We start from the raw sequence: 22,785 nt of genomic DNA, 5'->3' as shown, positions 1-22,785 counted from the left end.
TCCTTCAGAGGGCAAGTGGAATTGTGGGAACTTCCCCAAAGCGCTGAGGCCAGCCTAGAGGGTCCCTTTCAAAAGAAAAGCAAAATGGTTCCAAACCCACAGTGATGACAAAATAGAAAATCAAGTCTCTCTTCCCCTCTTGCCTTATTCCGTTGCCCCTCATTGGGCTTTGTAAGACCACGCAACTCTTTCTTTTTTAAATATTCTCATCTGGACCATGACATTATTCTTTTAATGATATAGAAGGGTTAATATTAATACTATTCTCAGGATATATTTTTTACTTTGAAAAAAAACCAGCATCCAAAGATTTTTATTTTGATTTCTCCCTGCACACTTTCTAGGCTTCTGTGCTAGGATTTCTGCCCACTCTTGCTCACAGAGTGCGGCCACTTGGCAGAGCCTTCGCTCCTGGGGGGTGGACATGTGGTGTGCAGGATGAATGGAATAGCTGCCTCCCAGATGACATGATCGAGGGGTTAAATAGAAGAAATGTGTGGCCACGAGCATAATTATTCAAATTGCAATATGGTCACTGCCCTGGAATTCATTTTTTGTTTCTTTGCAAAGTGGTTTGGGATTTGGTGTAAGCTTAGATAGTCACAGTTTCAACCCTAAGCCACATCCCTGCCCAGAGCATGTGTTTTTTGTGGTTGAAGATTATAATAGTTACACAAGAAATCATCATCACCCTATCAGACTTGCCCATTGTTAAGAAGATGCAACTTAAATCCTGGTATGCATGCAACAGCCTAGCTTATCTTTGGAAGGGTATAAAAATCTACATAGTAAATTTCAACTAGGACTCAATCCTCTGCCACCGATTTTTAAGTTCCTACAACTCTGCATTATTAGAGTAGAATGCTTTCCAATGAGGTTTATTTCTAATGGTGCATAGAGAAAAGCAGAACAAATACAAAGTTATCCTCTGAGCAAAGTTCAACGGATGCCATTAACAGTTCCAAGAATTTGGGCTGAAATGGTCCTGGGCGCTGGAAGGAGCTCACTGGTAAACGGGAAAGAAGGTGCTCACTGTGATCCATGGCTATTTCGATAGCCCTGTGCTTTGCCCACTCAGCCTTCCCAGTTGGCTTTCTTGCAGCAAACAGTTCCATGTTTCAGACCAGAGGGTCAGGCCTGAGCAGTTCTCATTGGAATTATTGCCAAGTGACATCCGATACACTTTAAGATTGCTAAAACCAAGTGCCCTTTTTCAGCTAGGAAAAGTTACACTTTCAGTGTCAAGCCCGGCTGGTGAGAAAGTTCCATTCACGATTCTGCACAAAGGATAAAAGTAACTCACATGACACCAACCGACGCATGGGGCTTCCTGACAATGCTCCTCGAAATCTTTGTAGCCTTCTTTTATTTGCTCGCCATTATGATATGTGCTATCCAACAGAGATAGAACTGCTTATAGCTTTAGAATACAGACGGGTAATTATTGCCGGGACACCTTGGATCAAGGGCTCCGGAGAACTTTATACAGCTGAACACCGGCAGAGTAAAAAGATGGATGGGCAGAGCTTTCCAGAGCAATGAAAGTCAGTCCTATCCAATCCTGTCTTCTAAAAGCTGAAGTTGCAGGACTGAAACTTTGTCGTTGTTTATATGAACACCTAAAAAAATATACCTTCCCCACTCGTCCCCATGTCATCTCTTTTGGTCTATCATGTCATTACTACCTGCTTTCCCCCTGGGGCCCTTTCAGTGGCGAGCGGGAAATCAGCATTCAAACCCGCCACCTTAGATTACCAGATGGTAGTGATGATCATTAGATCACAACGGCACTTACCTTCTTCAGGTCACTGGTTCTTCTGCTTCTCAACAGCCCTGAGATCCAAGAAAATATTCTTAGTTGTCTCTCCCAGGATTTTGTCATCTTACTGCAGGAAACACAGAAGTTAGCCTTTCCTGGAAATAAGGAGGGAGGGTTGTGAAAAGGTTATGTAATTGACTTTTGATTCTTAAGAGAAAAGCAAACATGAAACATATGCTTCCACGATGGAATGACACAGTATTAGACCAGCAGTAACTATAAAAAATTCAAAATATTTGAGAAATGGTAATATCAACTTTGGAACAGTTTTGAACTCCATTCACAATGGCACTTACCTTCTTCAAGTCATTGGTTCTTTCAAAAAGACCATCTTACCTAACGCTTACATCTTACAGGCAATAAAAGTGGTGCTCAGAGAATTAGCAAGTCGCTCACCTGAGGTCACATAACCCATAAGATTGCCCCCCGTCCCACTTTCGAATGTTATTCGCTCTCTGGGAAGGTCACAAGAGCTGACTTTCTGGAAGCTTTGCTTGTTAGCAGGATGTACGACCTGTGGGAAAAGAAGTAGCAGCATTTAATTGTTGCTCGTCTCCCTGGTTTCTGGAGAAACATATCGAACAGATATCCCCACCCCTTTTTCCTTCATTGCTTTATTCTCTGGACCACAAATAATAAAAACCACAGCTTTCCAAAGTTACTCTTTTCACCCCTTAGAGTTCTTTGATGTCACTGTCTGTGGAACTATCAGAGAGCCATTCTCTAGAGGCTCACATTGTTAAGTCCTTGCTGTTAGATTCTTTCCTTCCAAACAAAAAAAAAAAAAAAAAAAAGTCTTAGGAACTTATTTAAAATCGAATATCTTCAAACATGAAAACTGTCTGGATGCTAAAACACACAAGCCTCTTCCAGTACTTCAGCTGGGCGTGCAGTGCCTTCCTGCCTTGATTGGTGCCCGTGACCCACAAGGTATATTGAGAAACACCCTTTTATTTTTCAATAATGATTTATAGCGTACCTATTACGTGCTGTGGTCACATCTCTGTCACTGTCTTTGTTCCTCCGGTCAATGCTGCTTAAACTCTGAATAGCAGGGACCAAAAGCAATAGCCCACTGCGTGCTCCTCTCCTGTCCCCAACCTGGCTGTCCCAAGCCAAACTGAACGGTCGAGACCCCAGAGTGAACAGGCTTATTCAGAGTAGTCAGAAGTGCTGTTCGCAACCAGAGCAGAGTTGTTACCTGTAGTTGTGCAGGCGGAACATGGTTCGTAACACTCTCCTGGACACTATTTACATGGGCTGCCACAGGAACTGCATCTCCTGGGGTTGCGAAGAGACGCAGCCCTACCTTGCAGGCAGACAGGTGTACACCAAAACAGTGCATCGTCCTGTTTTATGCTAAATCAAGTTTTCAGGGAAATAAGTCACTTACCTTCATCTGTAAGAAAAAATCGGGTTGAGTGAGAACAAAAACAAAATTGTCATAGTAAGGACAAAGTGATTTCTCTAAGTGTTTGTGACGCTTCTGCAGCCCTGTCCTACACCTCATGCAAGGTTCAGCCCTGGGTTTGCTTAGGGGCCTCGTCTGTGTGTGTCCTCTAAAGGAGAAGAGTGGTGATAATCTGCCCTATTGAAATGTTTCACTTGGTAGCTCAAGATATCAAGAGTTCTCCTGAGGGCTAACATCTATATTTGTCCCGAATAACTTAATACAATAACTTAAAAGTCAGCCTTATTTTTTTTAAGAAGAGGGACCAAGCAAGTCTAGCCTGAGGCCATGTGATTTTGCAAAGACAATGCTTGACACTTACTGAGTTTTGAGTTTCCACTCTCAGTACTATCTACTCACTTGGAAAAACAAATATAATATTCTGACTAACAGCATTGGGGAAAACATGAACTATATGTTAAATACTATGAAGCAGGAATAAAATTAATGAGCAAACATTCCAACAGGAGTCACTACATGGGAGCACATTAAGCTTCTGTATAAACATGGAGATTGTGAGTGAGTTTCAGGGTTTTATCCTGCTTACTTTCTTAATGAAAGGTGGCACATAAAACCAAAACCTTGAATGTTTCTGAGACCTTTTCTTTCAACAGATAACTCACATGATCCTCACATGTAGCATAAAAATGAATGTCGTCCAAAAGAGCACAAGCCAAATATATTAGGATCTACTTACTATTACCATTGAGAAACAGTGCTGGAACCCATACTGAAAAGGATGACGTAGCCTGGGAATGTGGAAAGTGACCAGACAGCCACTGGCACTTCTATTTTCAAAGCTACATCCAACTCTTTCTCACTTTGTAACAATAATCTGCAGCCAGCCCGGTGTCTCACTTGGATCCGGACACCATGTGGCTCGAACAGACCCGGTAGCTCCGAGGCTGTGAAAGGACCCAAAGGAAGCTAACGCCCAGGTCTCGGGCCTGCTAGAGGCTGCACTAGCAGTCCCTGTGCCTGCTCAGTGAGTGCAGAGAAAGCCATTGCTCTTCACACTTTAGAACAATCGGTGGAGTCCACCGGTTTAAGCCTAACATGTGGAATACAAGAATAGGGTATGAAGGAACAATGACAACAAAAAGCTGATGATCTTCAACCACTGGTTTGTGGTGCTTTTAAAATTTTTTATAGAGAGTCAGTGATGAAATGTAGGGGAACAAATGTAGGGAAAAATTATACGAGACAGAGATATTCAGAGAGCACTTGCAATTTAACAACTCAAGAAAAGAGCAAAGGAATCAAGTCGTTTAGACTATTTTGTTAGGTTCTTATTAGATCGATGGTGCTTCCACCAGGTTACTTTTAAAATAGGGAGAATATCCAAAGATATTTATTGTATGGCCCTAAAATCCATGTGTTGGGAATTGTTAGGTAGTTTTTGATATGATAGTAAAATAATTATTACTCTTATAACATTTCTGAAAATATGTACATATATATTACACATTACAAATGCTCATATATCTAATATCTGTTTTGATTAATTCAACATCTGGTGAAGCTTATCTCCATTTTACAAATGAGAGGTTATGGCTTATTCAAGGTCACAGAGGGTGGATCCCAGCCAGGATTTTGCCCAGGTCTTTGAATATAAATTCAACCCGATTTTGCATAAGAGCCCCTGGGGGAAATTTTTAAAAAAATTCCCAGCTTATATCCAGCTCTGCCTGCCAACCTGCCCCCGCGGCCCCTTGCAGAGACTGATACAGAAGGGCTGACTGATGTGACCTGAGGTTTTGCAAAAAAAAAAAAAAATTAATTAAAAAAACCCCTCAGAGATCCTCTGGATATCTCATTGTGTAATAATAATTTCTAAAGCATAAGAGCTTGAAAGAAATCTATAGAGATCTTAGGATCACCTGCGGAGGTTGTTTTTGTGTCGATGGATTAGCTTTTTTGTTATGTCCCACCTCACTGAGAACTGAATATGAAACAACATTTTGTTTAAGGGTGGCATTGCGATTTCATGTAAAATACACAAGATTGAGTGCCGGGAGAGCTATTCAACTTCCTAGTTGTGTAACTTTGGACAAATTAACTTCTTTCAGCCAACGTTTGCTGATATGTAAGATGTGTCATGATTAAGTGAAATAATATATCTAAAACAATTAACACAATGTCTGACAGAAAGTAAATTCTCAATAACCCTTAAAATATCTCCTTCCAGAAGTAGGCTTAGGGTTTATCCATGTTTTCACTATATAATTATAATTTATATTTTCTTTTTTCCCACATTTGTAAGAAAATCACTGTGTTAACCATTCCATCTTATACATTTGCTCCTAAGAATATATTTTACTAATTTGGAAGCTTATATGAGTTGAGTTTAGGGAATGGCTAGGAAATTTTTTATAGCTCCTTCCCCAATCTACAGGAGTTCAGTTCATAAAAACTAAACATAATCTGATGAGATTTGCCCTGCTCCCTCAGCCATCTCTGCAGTCGTCTCCTCTCTGGTAAACCAGCTGCTTGAGTCTCAGGTCAGACAGAGTCAAGACCACATAGGCATCGTACATCATCTTAACATCAAGTGCACGAGTCTTGGGCAAGCTTTTCATCTTGTTTGCACAGTACTAATTTTCATTAGTTACAACAACTCCTTGGTGGTATTGATTCTATGAGCACTATACATTCCTTGCCACGAAGATAGATTTTAGGAGGAAAGAGGTATTTTCAAGATATGGTGCATTTTACTGCAGCCTGTTGTCAAGTTCAGCTGTTTGCCATGTGTGACTTAGAGAACTTAGGAGCCCTTCAGAGAGGCAGCAACACCAGGTTGGAATGACCAGCTGCTGCCACCCAAAGACACACCAGCACAAAGAGACAGTCTGAATTCTAGTTGTCCTGACAGAGTGGAGGAGCTTTCGTATAAAAGAGAGGCAAAATAGCCTTATTGAATAATTCATTACTGCATAAACACAGTCATGTTATGGTTCTGGCTGGGGGGAGAGGCCCTGCTGCTGCCGGGTCCTGCTCTCAGTGGCTGCAGGGCCGCAGCAGGCAAAGACAACGGAGCACATTTCACTGCTCTGATCACCCCTCCTCCCACTCATGATGTAATTGGCCCTTTCTTTCCCATTGCCTGGGAAGGAAAGGGCCAAGCATTGCAGTCTAGAAACTCTAGGTCTGAATATGGTGTTTATTTTCTCTTTAGCTTTTACAACTCAAAGGAAAGCCCACGTTTTTAATAAGCATCCCAGTCTATGAAAGGGGGGCATGGTCTAGATAACAATGTATTTTTTGAGAGGCTTGCAAAGCCAGCTGTGGATGAGAATGTCCAATTGCATTGGAACAGCTAACTAGAACTCAGGGAAATTCCATCTGGCTTAGAGAAGTGTACAAGAAGATCACAGAATAGAGAGAGCAATGCTTCAGTAGTTTACAAAACATTGATTCGATGCCTCAGGTGGCAAAAAGCTCCGTGCTCTGGAAGATAGCAAGAGAATGACGGAGCAGCCCCTGGAGCTCTTACTATGGGCCCCGCACTCTTCTAAGGACAGTGGAGGATATGGCAAATCTCTGTCCTCCTGAAGCTTATGTTCCACACACAAATGGAAAAGAGTTAGTAAATACCTGGCAAAGGATCATGAGGGATGATCCGCAGTGAACAGTTTGCTACCTACGGGGAAATCATGGAAGGCCTCCCTGAGGAGTAAAACTGGAGGAGAGACATGAGCTACCTGAAGGAACTAGCCAGGCAAAGAACAGAAAAGCAGTGTTCTTGTATGGGAACTAGAGTGCACAGCCAGAGTCTGAGAGGTCCTGGGTCAGAGGAAGCAGTAGGACAAGGGACTGGATTGGCAGGCAGTGGGCACATCACAGGGGACTTTCCTAGTGGGTCACAATAGAGAATTTTGGTTTGGAGAATTCTAGCTTTGAAGATACAAAGCAAGAAAGTGACTTGATCTGATGTAACTTGTATACTTTATAGAGATCCCTTTAGCTTCTCTGTGGAGAATGGATTTTAGGAAGCCAAAAGTGGAGGTAGGGGGACCGCTTGGGAGGCCACCGCAGAGCCCAAACAAGACATTATGGTGGCTTACTCTTGGACTCGGTCAATGGCCATGGATCAAAGTGGACATGTGAGAAACTTATTGCCACAAAGTAGAGTCAGCAAGATTCCTGGTACACGGGGTGTGTGGAGGTGAGCTGGGGCTGGGACGTAAGTGGGATGGCGGCTTAGGGGCTTGTACACGCAGATCAAACCCAAGAAATGGGAAGAATGCAGATACATGCCAACGGGAAGAGAGTAAAATCCAAAGTTCTGTTTTGGCCCTTTTTACTTTGAGGTGCCTTTTAGACATTGAAGTGAAAATGTTGAATAGGAATTTGGATAAAAGAACGTGAAATTCTGAGAGGAGGTTTGAATTGGAAATCACGGTCATATAGATGGTGGATATTATGGCCGAGGGGATAAATGGGATCAGCCAGAAAACTAAGGTAATTCAGGGCTTCACCTGGAGCCAGCCAAGAGATGGAGACGTAAGGGGCCGCGACAAGAGGAAGAGAGTTGGAAAAATCTTGGGTGACTCCAGCTAAAAGAGCCAAATATTTCACACACACCCTTCATTTCTGACCTGCACACAGGTATCTTTTTGTGTTGATACAATAAATATTTTATGTTATCTACTGTCTTGGACTTCAGTAATATTAAAGGGCCCCAGTAGTTTGCCCATAATGAGCTATGTGCATATATCAGCCCTAAAAAATCACACAGAGACAAGGCTAAGAATAGGACAGTGGTGGCTTACTTCATGGTTTAAGCTCATGTGCTCTGCTTTTTCCTTTTGCTTCACTTCATGAAGATAATTCCCTCTGGATTAGAAAATCAGTCCCAGCAAGGATAGTTTCTTTGAATCCCACCCACTTCCCAAAGCTGAGATTCAAGAGTTGCGAGCTGTTCTATTTTTGTAGCTCAACAAATATACATTAAAGACGTATGCTGTGCCATGCTCTATGCTAGACAGATTAAAACACATAAGATAAGAGATCCAACTGGTACATGAAGGAACTCATAATATCCTGAGTGAAGACAGGCTTACTTACGCTAATACCTAATTAGCACGAGACCAAAATGAAAAGAAGAATATTAATTCCTAGGAATTTCTTAATTGGGTTTTTCGTTTTGTGTATCTTAACCAGTATTAACACTTCCAGAGAAAGAAGCCGAACTTCTACCTTGACCTTCTATCCCCTCATGTCCTCACCCCACCGTTCTTTAATGTTTGCTGGGATATGTTTCCAAGGGATTTAATGAGATTTCCTCTTTTGTCACCATCCTCTTTGGTTTCTTCAGTAGCACCAAGTAGCGCTGAACTCACAGAATACAACAACTTGCATTTGAATGGAATATTTTGTAGTTTCCAAAGTAACTTCATACTCATAAATTTGGGAGTTAGAGAGGAGAAGTCTCTAGGATTTTATAAAGGAGGAGGCTGAAGCTCCAGGGGTTGAGATGAGGAGCCAGCGACCTGTGGGAAGCCACAGGGTTTGATGGAGGGCAAGACCTCACCTTCATGTCCATGCTCCTGCCCCTAAATGGATATGTTCCTATAGAAACATACCTAAATAATACCTCTTCAGAGCTTAGCTCTGACCCACAGAAAGGGAACACAAAATAATTACAGAATTAGATACAGAAGTAACAAAAATTCACCGTGAAAGGATGAAGTCATTGAAGTTCCAAAATTCAGCATTATTGGAGGGGTAGAAACAGGCGTTCAAAAGAAGTAGAATTAACAGCTGTTGGGGTAGGGTTTGGGGTTGAGGTTATCATTTGTTTGATACTGAAGGAGATGCTCTAAGGACCATGCTCGGAGTAGCACAGACCTCGGTTGTCTAAGACTCAGCCTCTGTTGAATACAAAATTCTCACGTTGTAGTTGATGCTAAGGTGTCAGCTTTGAAGACAATAGTAACAAACATTTGAAAAGCCCTTTAGAATTTCTAAGCACTTTCACATTCAAAATCTCAATTGTATAAGCCTACCCTGTGAGGTAGGTTAATTGAGCAGACATCATAATCTCCATATTACACACAGGAAAGAAACGTAGAGATTAACTGACTTGTTCAAGGTCCCAACATGCTGGTAGTAGACAGTACATCCAAAACTGCAACTTAGGTCTCCTGCCCCTAAAATTTCTATCCCGTGCAGAGTTCAGGCACAAGGTGACCACTGTGGTGATACATGATTTTAATGCCTTTGTGGGAAGTGTAGTATAATGTGGAGGTAAAAAACAAAAGTGAGTAATGAATATATTAATTCATTTACTCATTCATTAGTTCATTCACTACATGTTCGAATGATTGTTAGTATTTTAGTTGATAAGAAAAATAAAAGTAGAAAGACTACTCTTGTCATAATGTTTCTAGAGTCTAACTGAAACAGAATTAAAAAGGTGCATTGCAGCATTGCAGTCATAGAAATTTGTGTAGGGCACAGTACATTCACAAAGGAGAGTAGAGACTGTAGGACAGAATCACAGGCATAAGTTGAAGGTCACATCAATATAGGGAAAGCAACCATGAATTTAAGGCTCTTCCACATCTAAACATTCTTTTACCCATTTTGATTATGTGATACAGCTCTCTCTGTTTTACCTACTCTTATCTTTCTTCTTAAAGAGGAAAAATCACTCCAAATTGGTCAAGCAAATCATTAGTACAGTTATACAGTTCTAAGCATTGGGCTTGGGACTCTCCTGGGCTCTCTTTCTCAAAGGTTTGGTTTTTTCTGTCTCTTGTATGTGGAAGCGAGTTTTGGGGACAAACACACATGAATTTCTTACTTGGGGACATTTTTGTTCAGCATTCAAAAGAAAACACTGAACGTGTCATTTAGAAGCAAACAGCATGCGAGAAGCAGCTTCTGCACCCCTTCTCTGAGCACCGCTCCTGCCTGAGGAGGCGGCTCTGAGAAGTCACAGTACATGCAGGGCTCGTTTTGTAACAAATGAGCCATGACATGACAGGACTCCTCATGTTCCAAGGGTTCCATGTCCATGCTTAGAGTTTCTGTGTTTATTCTAAGCCAAACTGCGATTCAGAACTGAGCCATTGATTCTTCCAGAAGAATCTCTCCCGTCATCCCAGGGACACATAAATTTACAATTGATGAAATGTTTTTGTATATTTCATAGGAGGGACAGAGGAGCAGGTTTGCTGCAGAGATCTGATGCAAAAATCTTGAAGATCCTCATTAGATATTGGTTCTGCAAACTCCTTTCTTAACTCTCCCTACTTGTATTGTTTGAAGTCTTCCCTGTTGTTGCAGTCAGGGTCCCCCGAAAATTCCCTCCTTTGCTCTCTCTAGTATTTTCCCCAAGGAATTCAAAATAGTTAAACAAACCCCAAGTAATTAATTTGGGCCTTCCTCTTTGACCTCACCTGTATACACGGAAGATGATGCCCTTCAGCCAGCAGGACCCACTCTCCCAGAGAGGTGTGTTTACGACTTGAGTTACTTGAGTGTGCTGGGCTCCTTAAACACAGCCCTCAGCCGTTTAGAAAGTTATTTGTTTGAATCCAGTGCATTCTCCAAGATGAATGCTGACCAGTGTAATTCCCTTGGATTGCATCCAGTGTTTTTAAAAGTTTGATTTTACATTTAGACAGGGTTATTTGGTCATGGTGGGATAAAAATGGTCAAATCAAAATATGCTGTTTCAAGTCAAATTACTGTGTGATTTGTTCTCTATGGCAAAAATAATCCCAAAGCAGCCTTTATACCCGGCACTAGGCATTGATACAAAACCACGCAGTTACTGATCATAAAAATCATAGTGTAGATAGCTGATGAAAAATGACAGTGAAACTGTGACATCATTATAAGCTACTAGCAATATTATTTTGCATCTTATGTTAGAAACTGAACAAGTTTTGTGCATGTTAACTGATGATTGGCTTATGAAAATGCATGCACTGTATTTTGTCAGTGTTGGCTTCATCTGAAACTATGGCTTCCATGAGTTTAAAAAATATGTACATTATTTTATGTACAAAATGACAACCATAAATTTTGATGTGTTCAATTGTTTAAACCAGTGATTTCCAGAATATAAGTGGTGTCTTACTTGTATAAATTTCAAAACAGGCTATTTTGAAATACGTAAATCTCTCAGTCGAAACCTTTGGAGACCCAAATTGCTGGTATATCTTCCTCAGAATATCTCTTATTATCCTGGAGAATTTATGTACTGGAAGTATCTTATTCTTCTAGTCTCCTACTTAGACCAGCTATGTTTCCTACTTTAAGAAATGGCCAGTGATACAAACACACTTCGTATAAACATTAAGAAATCTAACTTTGTTCTCCGGAAGTCATTCAGTGCCTTGCGAGTCTATAAGAGCATTTATAGGGTCTTCTCATACACTGCAATTCAATGTTAAAAGTATAGTCAGTCAAAGAACCACCAAAATGGCAACAAGGGTTTTTTTTTCCTATACTATCAGGAAATTTTTTGTACCTCTTACAACCACCCAGCTGCCCTTTGTGAAGTTCCTAAAATAATGATTAGCATTATTAAACCAGAGACTAAAAATCTTGGTACGGACTGACCCATGGGGACACATTACTATTATTATTTTAGTATAAAATAATAAAAGGGGCGTCCATAGGGGGCCAAAATTGGGGCTCATCCTCACAATTTATTCTGCTTTTCAAAGTCACCCCCCAAAAGTTCTTGGGAGTGACTGGAATTGGCTGTCAGAAGCAGGTGCTCTCGAGTGTCTTGCCTTTGTGGTTTGCCTACCCGGGTTTCCCAGTCCTTGGTTGAACGTCAGCGATCTCACGGGATGTAATGTTGAACACAGCTCTGGTGATCTCTTCCAGTGGAGGCTGAGGCCGTTTCTAAAATCTCCTTCCCCGTGGCCCTTTTACAGTCTCTTTTCCTGAACACACACACCCTCTCTTTCTCTCTCTTCTTCCCCACCCCCCTCCATCTCTTCTCCTCTCTCCTCTACTTTTCTCAATGTAGATGGAATGGAACATCGTGTTTCTCACGTGTTCTCTAAAAGATGGGTGCGGTTTTCCCCAATGCACTTCAAACACACCATCCCCATTTCCTGTCTCTCCTGTGATTTACAGATGCTGACACAACACCACCGTACTCTCTAGAGGTTTTGCCCCTATTACTAAAAATATGGTGTGTGTGTGTGTGCGTATACATATGCTCTTCCATTTTATTAGCACCCTATTGTCACCCACATTACCCTGTCGGTTTGGCAAAGCCCAACAACCCTCATATGGAACAATGTTAGTTCCAACTTCTCTACCCCTTACAAAATACACCTTCTTAATTTATGAATGAATATGGGGCACGTTTCCTAGAACAGAACCCATGAATACATGTATATTTCCCCTGCATTCTCACAGGCTGTACTTCAACCCCCCAAAATACATACACCAATACATGTACCTGCTTTTCTTCTTGGAATTGGCAAGAAGCCTCGGGATGTCCTTGGCACCTACTGGAAGGGTGTGACACTAAATCCAGTACCTTTCTACGACCCCCAAATCGGTTTTGTCTTGCTGACCTCTCCCTGACCCCAGCTTGCTGTTCTGTTTTTCTATTTTCCCTAAATGCAACTTACTTTAACCATGTATTAACTTGATTGAGATTCCTACCGTTAAAAAACAATCGATGATTACCCATTTGTCAGTCTTAGCCACTTTTCTTCTCTTTTAAATGTCTACTCACGACGTACATCCAGACTGCACGCCCTTTTTATTTTTGTTTAAAAAACCAAAACCAAATTTAAAAAAAAAATGTAAAGAAATGGCAATATTTCTTTTCGATTTTGGCTCTCATCAAAAGGGGAATCACCAGGCCAGAAAATGCAAAGCAAACACAGTGTCCCCTGACTGCTCTGTCTGTGCCTCCTCAGCGTGCGCATCTGGTTGTTCATCTCTGAAAGTGTGTGAAATATTTTTTTCTTTGAAAACTTTTCTGTTCTTTTCTCCCTTCTTGTTTGGGAATTAAGTGCTTTTTATTATATATATCTATCTATATATATATAAATATATCAGTGTGTTTCTTTTTAATTGCTAGATCTTTAGATTTGCTTTTATCCAAAATGATGAGAAAAAAAGTTATAAATTGTTTCCTGCAATTTCCCCCCACTCCCTCTTTACATGTGGAACAACTTCAGCTGCAGAATCGCACATCCACATCTTTCAAATGAGCCCACTGGCACTGGGAACCACATGCACCGTGGGTGGCCTGGGGAGTATGGACGATGTCGTTCACACCGAACCATTTCTGTATAGGGAGGTAGTCACCAGCCCTGCTAATGGGCTCCCTATACAACTTTGCCTTCCCGTCACCTCTGAAGATCTCTGACCCCTTCCCCTAACTCTAGATGGGGCTGTGTGGCTGTCGATGAAGTTGTTCAACTTGAATGCACAAATCTAGTCTCCTTGTTTTTGCGTTTAACCTTTTGGTCATTATTAGTAGTATTATTATTTTATGTACTTTGGCTATTGTTAGTAGGAGAAAAAAAGTTTAACTGTTTCTCTTATTTAAAACATTTAATGAAACTGTAATGATTTTTTGAAGTAATTGCATGTTGAAGAAGTTGCAGCTTAGGGTGTGTGAGATTGTCAGTCTTATAGTTCTGTTCTTTATTTCTGTAGATGGGCATGTGTAGGCTCATTTGTTTTTGTATATTGCCCATCCCTTCCTTACAGCCAGAAGCTCTAACGCAGCTAGATCACTTCGTGCCGCCCTTACATGGACATGGCGACTCACTTACACATTTACTCCCATCATCTTCATCTCTTGTGTAGTTCACTCATAGATACGCCCCTGCCTTCTCTGCATCTTTCCTTCCCACCCCCTCCTTTCTCTAGCATTGTTCGAATTTATGTGCTGTCATCCATCCCCTTAAGTTAAAGAAAGTCTAATGCTTGTCAAAAAGACAACAAATTTAAAAAGTAAATATATATCCGAGAACCTATACCAATGCAGAAATTCATTCAAACCCCCCTAGATTCATAGATTTTTTAAAGGCAAATCATAAAATCAAACAGGTTCTTTTTGAAATTTTTTTCAATCTCCCCAATTGGGATTCTTTCCAGTTCAAAATCGATGCCCTCCCAAGCCCCTTGAAGTAAAAATTCATGAAAGTGCAGATTTTTTTTTCTTTTTATGTTATGTGGTGTGGATGTATGTGTTGTTGCCTCCCTGTATCATCCTCTGTTGTAAATTATTATATTGGAAAAATGAGACATTTTGCTCAAAAGTTTTTTTAAGAACTGACAACAAAAAAAGTGAGTTACAAGAATGTGGCAATTCTATTTGTCCAAGAGCATTCTTACACAACTTTCTTTTGTAAATTTTTCTTTCATGCCAAAAAACATGCGGGCAATTTGTTGATGTAAGTTGACTAAATTAATATGGTATGCTTTTTCTTATTTAAATTATTTTGTCTATATGGAAATTTTTTCTTTCTTTGTTTTTCAAAAACAGCCTCTATTTTTTATTTGCTTTTATTTTTCTTTCTGTCTTTATATTGTGAATGCCTTGTTGATGTTATTTGCTCTCCTTTCCCTCTAGCTTACTTTGGCCCTGAAGTTGATTTTATTTTCTACTATATGATTTTGAAGATAATATTAAACATTTTATTTCCTTTGTGTCTATTTGTTTAATTTTCAGTGTTATGTTTTGTGCTGAATTGCTTCTAATAACCAATGTGAATCCTACTCTTGGTAGAAGTGGGTGGGTAAATTGTTCTTAACTGAACATCCAGCAGAAGCCTGGCCTCTTTGCCTGAACCAGCTCGAAAGCCTTGAAAGTAATGGTAGGCTCTACAGTGGGATAATGAAGTGGTTACAGCCTACCAGAGGCCTGCTCCCAGGGAGACAATGAATTAACCCCAAGGGTTATCAGTTGCAATTACATCCTAATTTAACTCCAGAGAAAGAATTCAGGGAAATCAGTCTTTTTTTTTTCCCCATCTACAAAGGGGAAATAAGGTACTCTCAAGTGATTATGGTGAGTTTCGTTATCCAGGATTAGACCATCACATTCACCACAGGTTACAAGATCAATTTTACTGAGAATAAAGACATTGAGAATCCCATGTGTTTAAAGTGTTGTCCTATGATAATGATGCCTTCCAATGTATGGAACTAACTTCCGGTGGAAAACACACACACACACACACACACACACACACACACACACACAGAGAAGGCACACAATTCTCTCTCTCTTCTCCCCTCCCTGCTGTCTCTTCCCCTCTCTCCCTCTTTCCTTTTCCTTTCTATTAATAGTTTCCATTTCTCTCAAGGATTTAATCAGGTAAGCTTTAAAAAGATCCTAAAATTCTACCAAAAGGAAACATGATGATTTTCACCCCTGAAGTTTTATTTAGGCAACTTTTCAGGTATGTACAGCCATTTCATGTGATCCTAGGGTGAGTATATCTCTTAACCTTAAAGGTTTTTAGATGTTGCCTTTCTGAACTTCAAGAAACACAAGAATGGTAAGAAGTACTATATATACAATGTTGAAGAAAAGTGGTTACTTGTTTCACTTTAATTTTCAATATTAGGGTTATCTGAGACTATTATAGAAATATCAAACTGAATGAATGATAAGAGGTATGTTTCCAACCCAATAGTTTTAATGAATGGGATTTCTCTACCTAAATCTATATGATTTTATAATGTTTGATATGTTGAGTGATATTTTAGGTTCAAAACTAAGAATTTCCTAAATGGGGTGTTATTTTATCAAATTAAATTGAAAGCTGTTATTTTTATTGAAGAGGCTATTTATATGATCATTTAATAAAATGCTAATCTTTTAAAATATAAGCTCATTGAACTATTAAGTCAATGACTTTGAGGAATAAGAATTCCTAACTGAATCTGGCACTGAAAATATCCTAACTAATCTGGATCCTGTATAATCATACTTCTACTTTGCATGAGGCTACTATATATTTAAAGAAATGGTCAGGAGAAGTGATCAATTGTTTCAGTTGCTACAGACCTAAAATATTAGTAGAAATGATATTAATAACTAGCATTTTGTAGTAGCAACCAGTTCTGTGTTAAATATTTAACATGCATTATAATTAATATGCATTATTATTATTCACATTGGTGGTTGAGGTAGGCTGTGTTGTTATTCCCATTTTACAGGGAATTTAAGTAATTTGACCACACTCATATGGCTAGCAGGCTGCAGAGCTGTGCAGTTAATTTGAGCCTGGGTGACTTCAAAGGCAAAGCTCAGATCCACAGGCACATGAAAAACTCCAATTGACATTCCTTATATTACAATGGAAATGATATCAAGGGGCTTTGGCTTCTCCATGTTACCTAGACATCTGTTGAAAAACAGAACCTGCAGCTTTATAGAAACAGATAAACTTGGGGAGCAAAAGGTCTCATCTAAAGACTCACATCTAATTAAAATGTGAGGTAAGCCCTTTTTGAGACACTTGAGTTTTTCCCAGTGTCTTCTCCCCGGGTACTGGTCATGTTTGTCTGTCAGAAAAAAAAATATTTTTTTTCTGACGGTGGATGGAGAAAAGTTTTATGGTTACAAGCTTTGGGGTATTTATGTGCTACAAGTACACACTTCTGTGGCACCAAAAAACTAAATGAAGATCATTAAACAACTTCTTTAGTGGGAAAAGGGTGATTTCTCCCTGTTGCATGTGGATTTCCCAGCAAAGAATTAGAAAAATACAAATAAGAGATGAGGAAAAGAACCTAAATATATATAAAAGAAACTCAAGGAACTGGAGCATAGTGTCCTGTCCCATAGTCTGGCTCTTTAATGTCCTTGTTTCACTGTTTTTGTGACTTTTTGGATTCAAATATCTCCAGAGAGGTGAGGTTGGAGCCACATGGAAACTTCCTGCTGCTCTTCTTGTTTTTAATACACGACCCACTACATTCACCATCACCTACAACGTTCTCACAGTTCAGAAGAGTTCTATTAAATTTTTAATCCACTGTCTTTTCCATGGCAGAGAGCCCCTTCTGCTGGATTTGAGCCCTACACACATGAATTATATATCTATAAATATACTCATAAAGCAAAAAGCAGGGCAGCCTTCAGGGCTAAAATAGACCCTTTGTATCCCTAGCAATCTCTCTCATTTAAAGAAAAGCATAACTCTGTCAAAAAAAAGGAGGGGTATATATTCCCAATATAAAATTGTAACTTTAAGAAATACCAGACTTTCTCCAAACCAAAGAAAAATTCTGGAGATGGAATGGAAATTAGAGTTTCAATGGATTATAGGTTTTGTATCTCTCTGCCTGTAACCACTCATGACTTTAGGGCTGCTGCTTCTGTGAATACTTTTACAAGCATCGACATCTGGTAGATCACTGACACCATAATCTTTGGTCAGTGAGACAAAAATATGATCAGCTGCTCCAGTGTTTCTGATGTTTCGTTTTGGATTACAGCAAACATGAATTCTTAGATGGACACCCTCAGTCTAAGTCATTTCTATTAAGAATCTAATATCGAGAGAAATACATCCCTCACCTCCTCATCTCAAATGGTGTGTTCCTGTAGATGCTCCAGGATACTATAATCATCTTCACTCTTAAAGGTGGAATTTGATATTAAAATGAACTGTACACTGCAACTCATACACCTATCCCAGGCACATTCCACATTTATAGTTCCCTAAAACTTTCCACCCATTTTCACTATAATTTTTATTCATAATAATGACCCCCACATCCTGGTTGACTTCCTTTTAAACTAAAGATACTCTTCTAATTCCTTTAGATTTTAGGTAATAAGTTTATGAAAGCTTTTATCACTTCACTGATTACATACCACTGAATTTGGGCTCAAATTTCCCTGATCCTGGGCATCTTTTATCATTTTTATCACTGCTACCAGGATTAAAAACAAACTGCAAAGACAACGGAAGAGTGGTGATTTGGGTAGCTTCTGTTATTTAAACTCTGCAATAGCATACCCATCATATTAGCTTTGAAATAAGCTCTTACCATTTCACTTAGGGACTCACCAACCTTTTAGAAGCTCTTTATAAATTAGTGAGCTTCAAGATCCTCTTTCCATCTCATCTTGAAAAGGATGGTTTTTAAATTTTATGGTTTTTTTTTTTTTTTGTAATTCAAGAGAGATGCTTGCATTAAGGTGTTGAATGAGAAGGGAAGAGCAAAGGAAAGTGAGGGTGATTCAACTGCAGAGTGAGCAGTTTGTAGATTTTGTGGATTTTTGGCAACAGAGACACTGTGGAAGCTTTAGCTAAGATTGAAAATGGGGCGGGGGGGCAGGCAAATTTAAGACTCCAGTTGGGTGTCACAGATGGTGTACTAAAATTGTAAATGAATACCACACTGTAATCATGAAGGCAGTGATCTTAGTCCCACTTACAGGGACTCTGCCAGCCTACCTAACAATTTGCCTTTATACGTAAATTATGTGCACCAGGCCTTTGCCTCCCAGCAAATCAGTTATTCCTTGTCCATTATCCCAAATCCTCTCTGCTTAATAATGCACATGGGGTAGATTTGTATCACTGCCCTAAGGAACAAATGACTTTCAGGGCTTGTGCCTGAAAAGAACGCACATGCTAAACCTTTGTTCTAGGTCAGACAGGTAAGAACTGTTTTGTTCTCAGAAGGAAAGTAACATCATCCCTGAGCCATCCCCAGGGAACCTTTCAACAGATTGCATGAGCCTTCATTTCTCCCTCCTCACCGCTCTTCTTTTATTCAAACACTGCCTTTTCCCGTGTAGCACCTTAAATATAACACTTGGGACCCCACATTAGAAGAATAAGGAGAAAAGTTAGCCCAGGGTTAGTTTTATGACTGGCTTACCTTTAGGGAATCATGCTCCAAAATCCATTTATAAAAACTAGCAAACGTGCATAAATTATGCATTAAATAAGTTGCAGGGTATATGAATTATATATGTTCACAATGTAAAAAATAGGCATGCTGGTCCAGCGAAGCAAGTCTGAAGCTTTGACAGAACCACCAAAAAAAAAACAAAAAACCCATTTTGCTCAATAGTTTCAAACCCCAAGCACCAGAGAAAGCCTGGGTACGGAGCACAGACCAAAATATCTTTCTGAGATTCTCAGAAAGGTTCTTGTTTTATTTCCCCACATATGTTAACATTACTGAGTAGACCAGAGATGATCATACAATGCTCTGTTGTCCCTTGCCTTCCAAATTATCCTCAGTATGTACATTATTGCTCCCCCCCCCCAGCTCAATTTCTCTCTGTGTAACACAGTGTTATCGGCTAAATAGGGAGGGAAGAAAGGCTTTGGATGTGGGTCCAAACAGGTCTTCTCAGGGGCTGGGAAGGTATGCAGTGGGCTTCTCAGAAGACCCTTCTGTTAGCACACCTGAAATCTGGACACATTAGATGCAAGTTTCCACTGAGGCACAAGAAATGGTTCCAGTTATAAGGTATAGAAAGCAGAGCCAAGACTTCTAATTTGTGAGTCAGTCTTCATAGGAATAACCTGGGAAAACTATAAGCTCAAAGGTTTGTCCACCTGAAATGTCCCTAGAACTTTACAGTATTGAGCCACATGTCTGTGTTTGTCACCAGTAGGGGCACGTCAGCAAAGTCATTCCTGATCATAGATACTTAAACACCAACCATCCCTTCAGCACAAAGTCACCACCGAGGGCAGAACACACATTGTACCTGGTTGAGAACTGAGTGGCCCAGCTCTCAGAAAGAGGCCTTCAACAGCATTCTATCTGCATCTCAACTGACTAACTGGGACAAGGGAACATCACACCATCCTTGCTAGAGGATTGTTAAAAACAGTAGTTGGAATAAATATTTTGGACAAAAGTCAATGAGATATGAGTGGTGTCTTCTTGAGATTCTTCCTCTGTTTGGAAAATAACACTGTAAAGAAGCACAGCAGAGACTTCAATGAACTAACTCTCTTATGCACACAAATAATAAGCCTGGTTCTACTGGTAGGTGAGTAACATCCACCACAGAATACTGGGGGTGCCAGGAGCTGCAAGGCACTGTGACTTAGTGAGCTCTCTGAACTTCGTTTCCTCAGCTAGTCAACATCTTCATAAAGGCAGCAACTAGAGTCTGTGGGTAAATGGACATATTTTTGCAATTCTAGGTAAGAACCACTGATTTTCAACACTCATTTTGCTATGCCTACATTTCTGAATCTATAAGTAAATTTCCAGTAAGTCACAGCTGCTTAGGGAGGGTGTTTTTAAAATCTAGCATCCAGTTCAGAATATTTTGCAGATAGCATAAAAGCAATACATTAACCTAGTATTTGACCAGTGCAAGGAAGTTGCCATTTAATAGTTGGGAAATTTCTGGGAAAGCATAGTCAAAATGGATTTGTTATATGAGCAATTCTAACCTCGTATAACTTATCCTCACTTAGCATATAGTAAATGAAGACCACACTTGATAAATGTGAAATAAAAGGTAGGATCTTAAAATGTTAAGGGTGGGTCTTTTATATTCCTTGATCTTGGTCGAGGTCACATGGAGAATGTGTCATTCTCATCCTCATGAGAAACCCTGAAAGGCAATTAAGAAACGTTATGGTTCACAAATTAATTGCATGCATGTCTGCATGTACACACACAGACACACATGTAACACACAGTTTTGACAGCCAGTCAGTATTGGCAACAGTACAATTGAACGTCATCATCCCACAAGTGAACCTGGAAACAAGCCTGTTTGAATTCTACCTGAATAATTACTTGAGAGTATCTTTGAATCTGCACCCCTGCCCCAATCTATAGATTTTAGGTTTTGCTGGCAGAGGCATATAATGGGCTCTAAATCAGCGTAGAACATTTTGGCTACCACCAGAAAGGATCCACGTGGATTCAGATTACTGTGTTGTAATCTCTGAGCGGGGGTAACCTGGGAGTTCTGTCCATGGAGAGTGACTGAATTGTGTTTATCTACAAATATGCTAATCCTGTGTTTCTTTTTCTTTTCAATCCCAGGAGGTGAATTAGTTATTCCTCTTCTTGTAGAAGACCCTTTAGCTACCCTTCCTATTGCTACTCGTGCGCCTTCCATTACACTCCCCCCTACCTTCCGCCCCCTCCTCACCATTATTGAGACCACCAAAGATTCCCTGTCCATGACCTCTGAGGCGGGGTTACCTTGCTTGTCGGACCAAGGCAGCGAAGGTTGTGATGATGATGGCTTGGTGATATCTGGGTATGGCTCAGGGGAAACCTTTGACTCTAACCTGCCCCCTACTGATGATGAAGATTTTTACACCACCTTCTCCTTGGTAACAGATAAGAGTCTTTCCACTTCAATCTTCGAAGGTGGCTACAAAGCACATGCGCCCAAGTGGGAATCCAAGGACTTTAGACCTAACAAAGTCTCCGAAACTAGTAGGACTACTACCACATCTTTGTCCCCTGAGCTGATCCGCTTCACAGCTTCCTCCTCGTCTGGGATGGTGCCCAAATTGCCAGCTGGCAAAATGAATAACCGTGATCTCAAACCCCAGCCTGATCTAGTCTTGCTTCCGTTGCCCACTGCCTATGAGCTAGACAGCACCAAACTGAAGAACCCACTAATTACTTCCCCCATGTTCCGTAATGTGCCCACAGCAAACCCCACGGAGCCGGGAGTCAGACGGGTTCCGGGGGCCTCAGAGGTGATCCGGGAGTCGAGCAGTACCACAGGGATGGTCGTCGGCATTGTGGCTGCTGCCGCCCTCTGCATCTTGATCCTCCTGTACGCCATGTACAAGTACAGGAACAGGGACGAGGGGTCCTACCAAGTGGACGAGACGCGGAACTACATCAGCAACTCGGCCCAGAGCAACGGCACGCTCCTCAAGGACAAGCAGCAGAGCTCAAAGAGCAGCCACAAGAAACAGAAAAACAAGGACAAGGAGTACTATGTGTAAACGAGGACGCCGTTCACAATACCCGAAGTGACAACACAGAGTTATTTCTATAGCAGCACACACGTTTTTGGAAAAGATTTCGCAGAAGTCAGAACTGTGCTGACGATGAGGTGGGGTCTGTGCCATGGCTACGGTGGGGAAAACCGTTCCCAAAAGGACACACACCGAGATGTACCTACCTGTCTACAGCTCAGCCGTGGCCGCTCGGATTCGGCCATCGCCCGGAGACAAGTTCTTTCTGCCCTGCTGTATCCTAAAGCACACACTGTGCGCTCCGGAGCAAGCAGGCAGCTCCCCGCATCCGCGGGCCTGGGAGCTGCCTTCTCTTGAGGACCTTTCACCGAAGGTAGAAGACTTCACGGCTTACTTGTTCCATAACCCCAAGTGAGCCTGTAACAATGTTTGTGAAGCTTGACTGTAACAATGTTTTTTTTTCCCCTTTAATTATGTAAAAAACAAAAAAAAAGAAAAGAAAAGAAAAAAGTTAAAAACAAAAACAAACAAAAATACACCCTTATCTGGTTCTGGCCAGTGTGTGTAACTTTTCAAGATCTGAGGGGAAAAAAAATGGCTTTTGGGTTTTTGTTTAT

General features: G+C 40.6%; 1 protein-coding gene across 1 annotated transcript in view; it reads left to right on the top strand.

Annotated features, from left to right (window-relative positions):
- Positions 1-22,196, top strand: part of NRXN3 (neurexin 3) — a 1,509,805-nt gene extending 1,487,609 nt beyond the window's left edge. Inside the window, exon 24 of the mRNA XM_037031267.1 lies at positions 21,270-22,196. Within this exon, the coding sequence (XP_036887162.1) occupies positions 21,270-22,195 (926 nt within the window). The 3' untranslated portion in view covers position 22,196. The remainder of the gene's footprint in view (positions 1-21,269) is intronic.
- Positions 22,197-22,785: the final 589 nt, after the last annotated feature.

Source organism: Sturnira hondurensis, unplaced genomic scaffold (assembly GCF_014824575.4).
Source record: "Sturnira hondurensis isolate 20B ecotype Veracruz unplaced genomic scaffold, ASM1482457v3 Scaffold0021143, whole genome shotgun sequence".
NCBI classification, from domain to species: Eukaryota; Metazoa; Chordata; class Mammalia; order Chiroptera; family Phyllostomidae; genus Sturnira; species Sturnira hondurensis.
The sequence above is the reverse complement of the archived record's forward strand: the minus strand, read 5'-3'. Positions and strand labels throughout refer to the sequence as shown.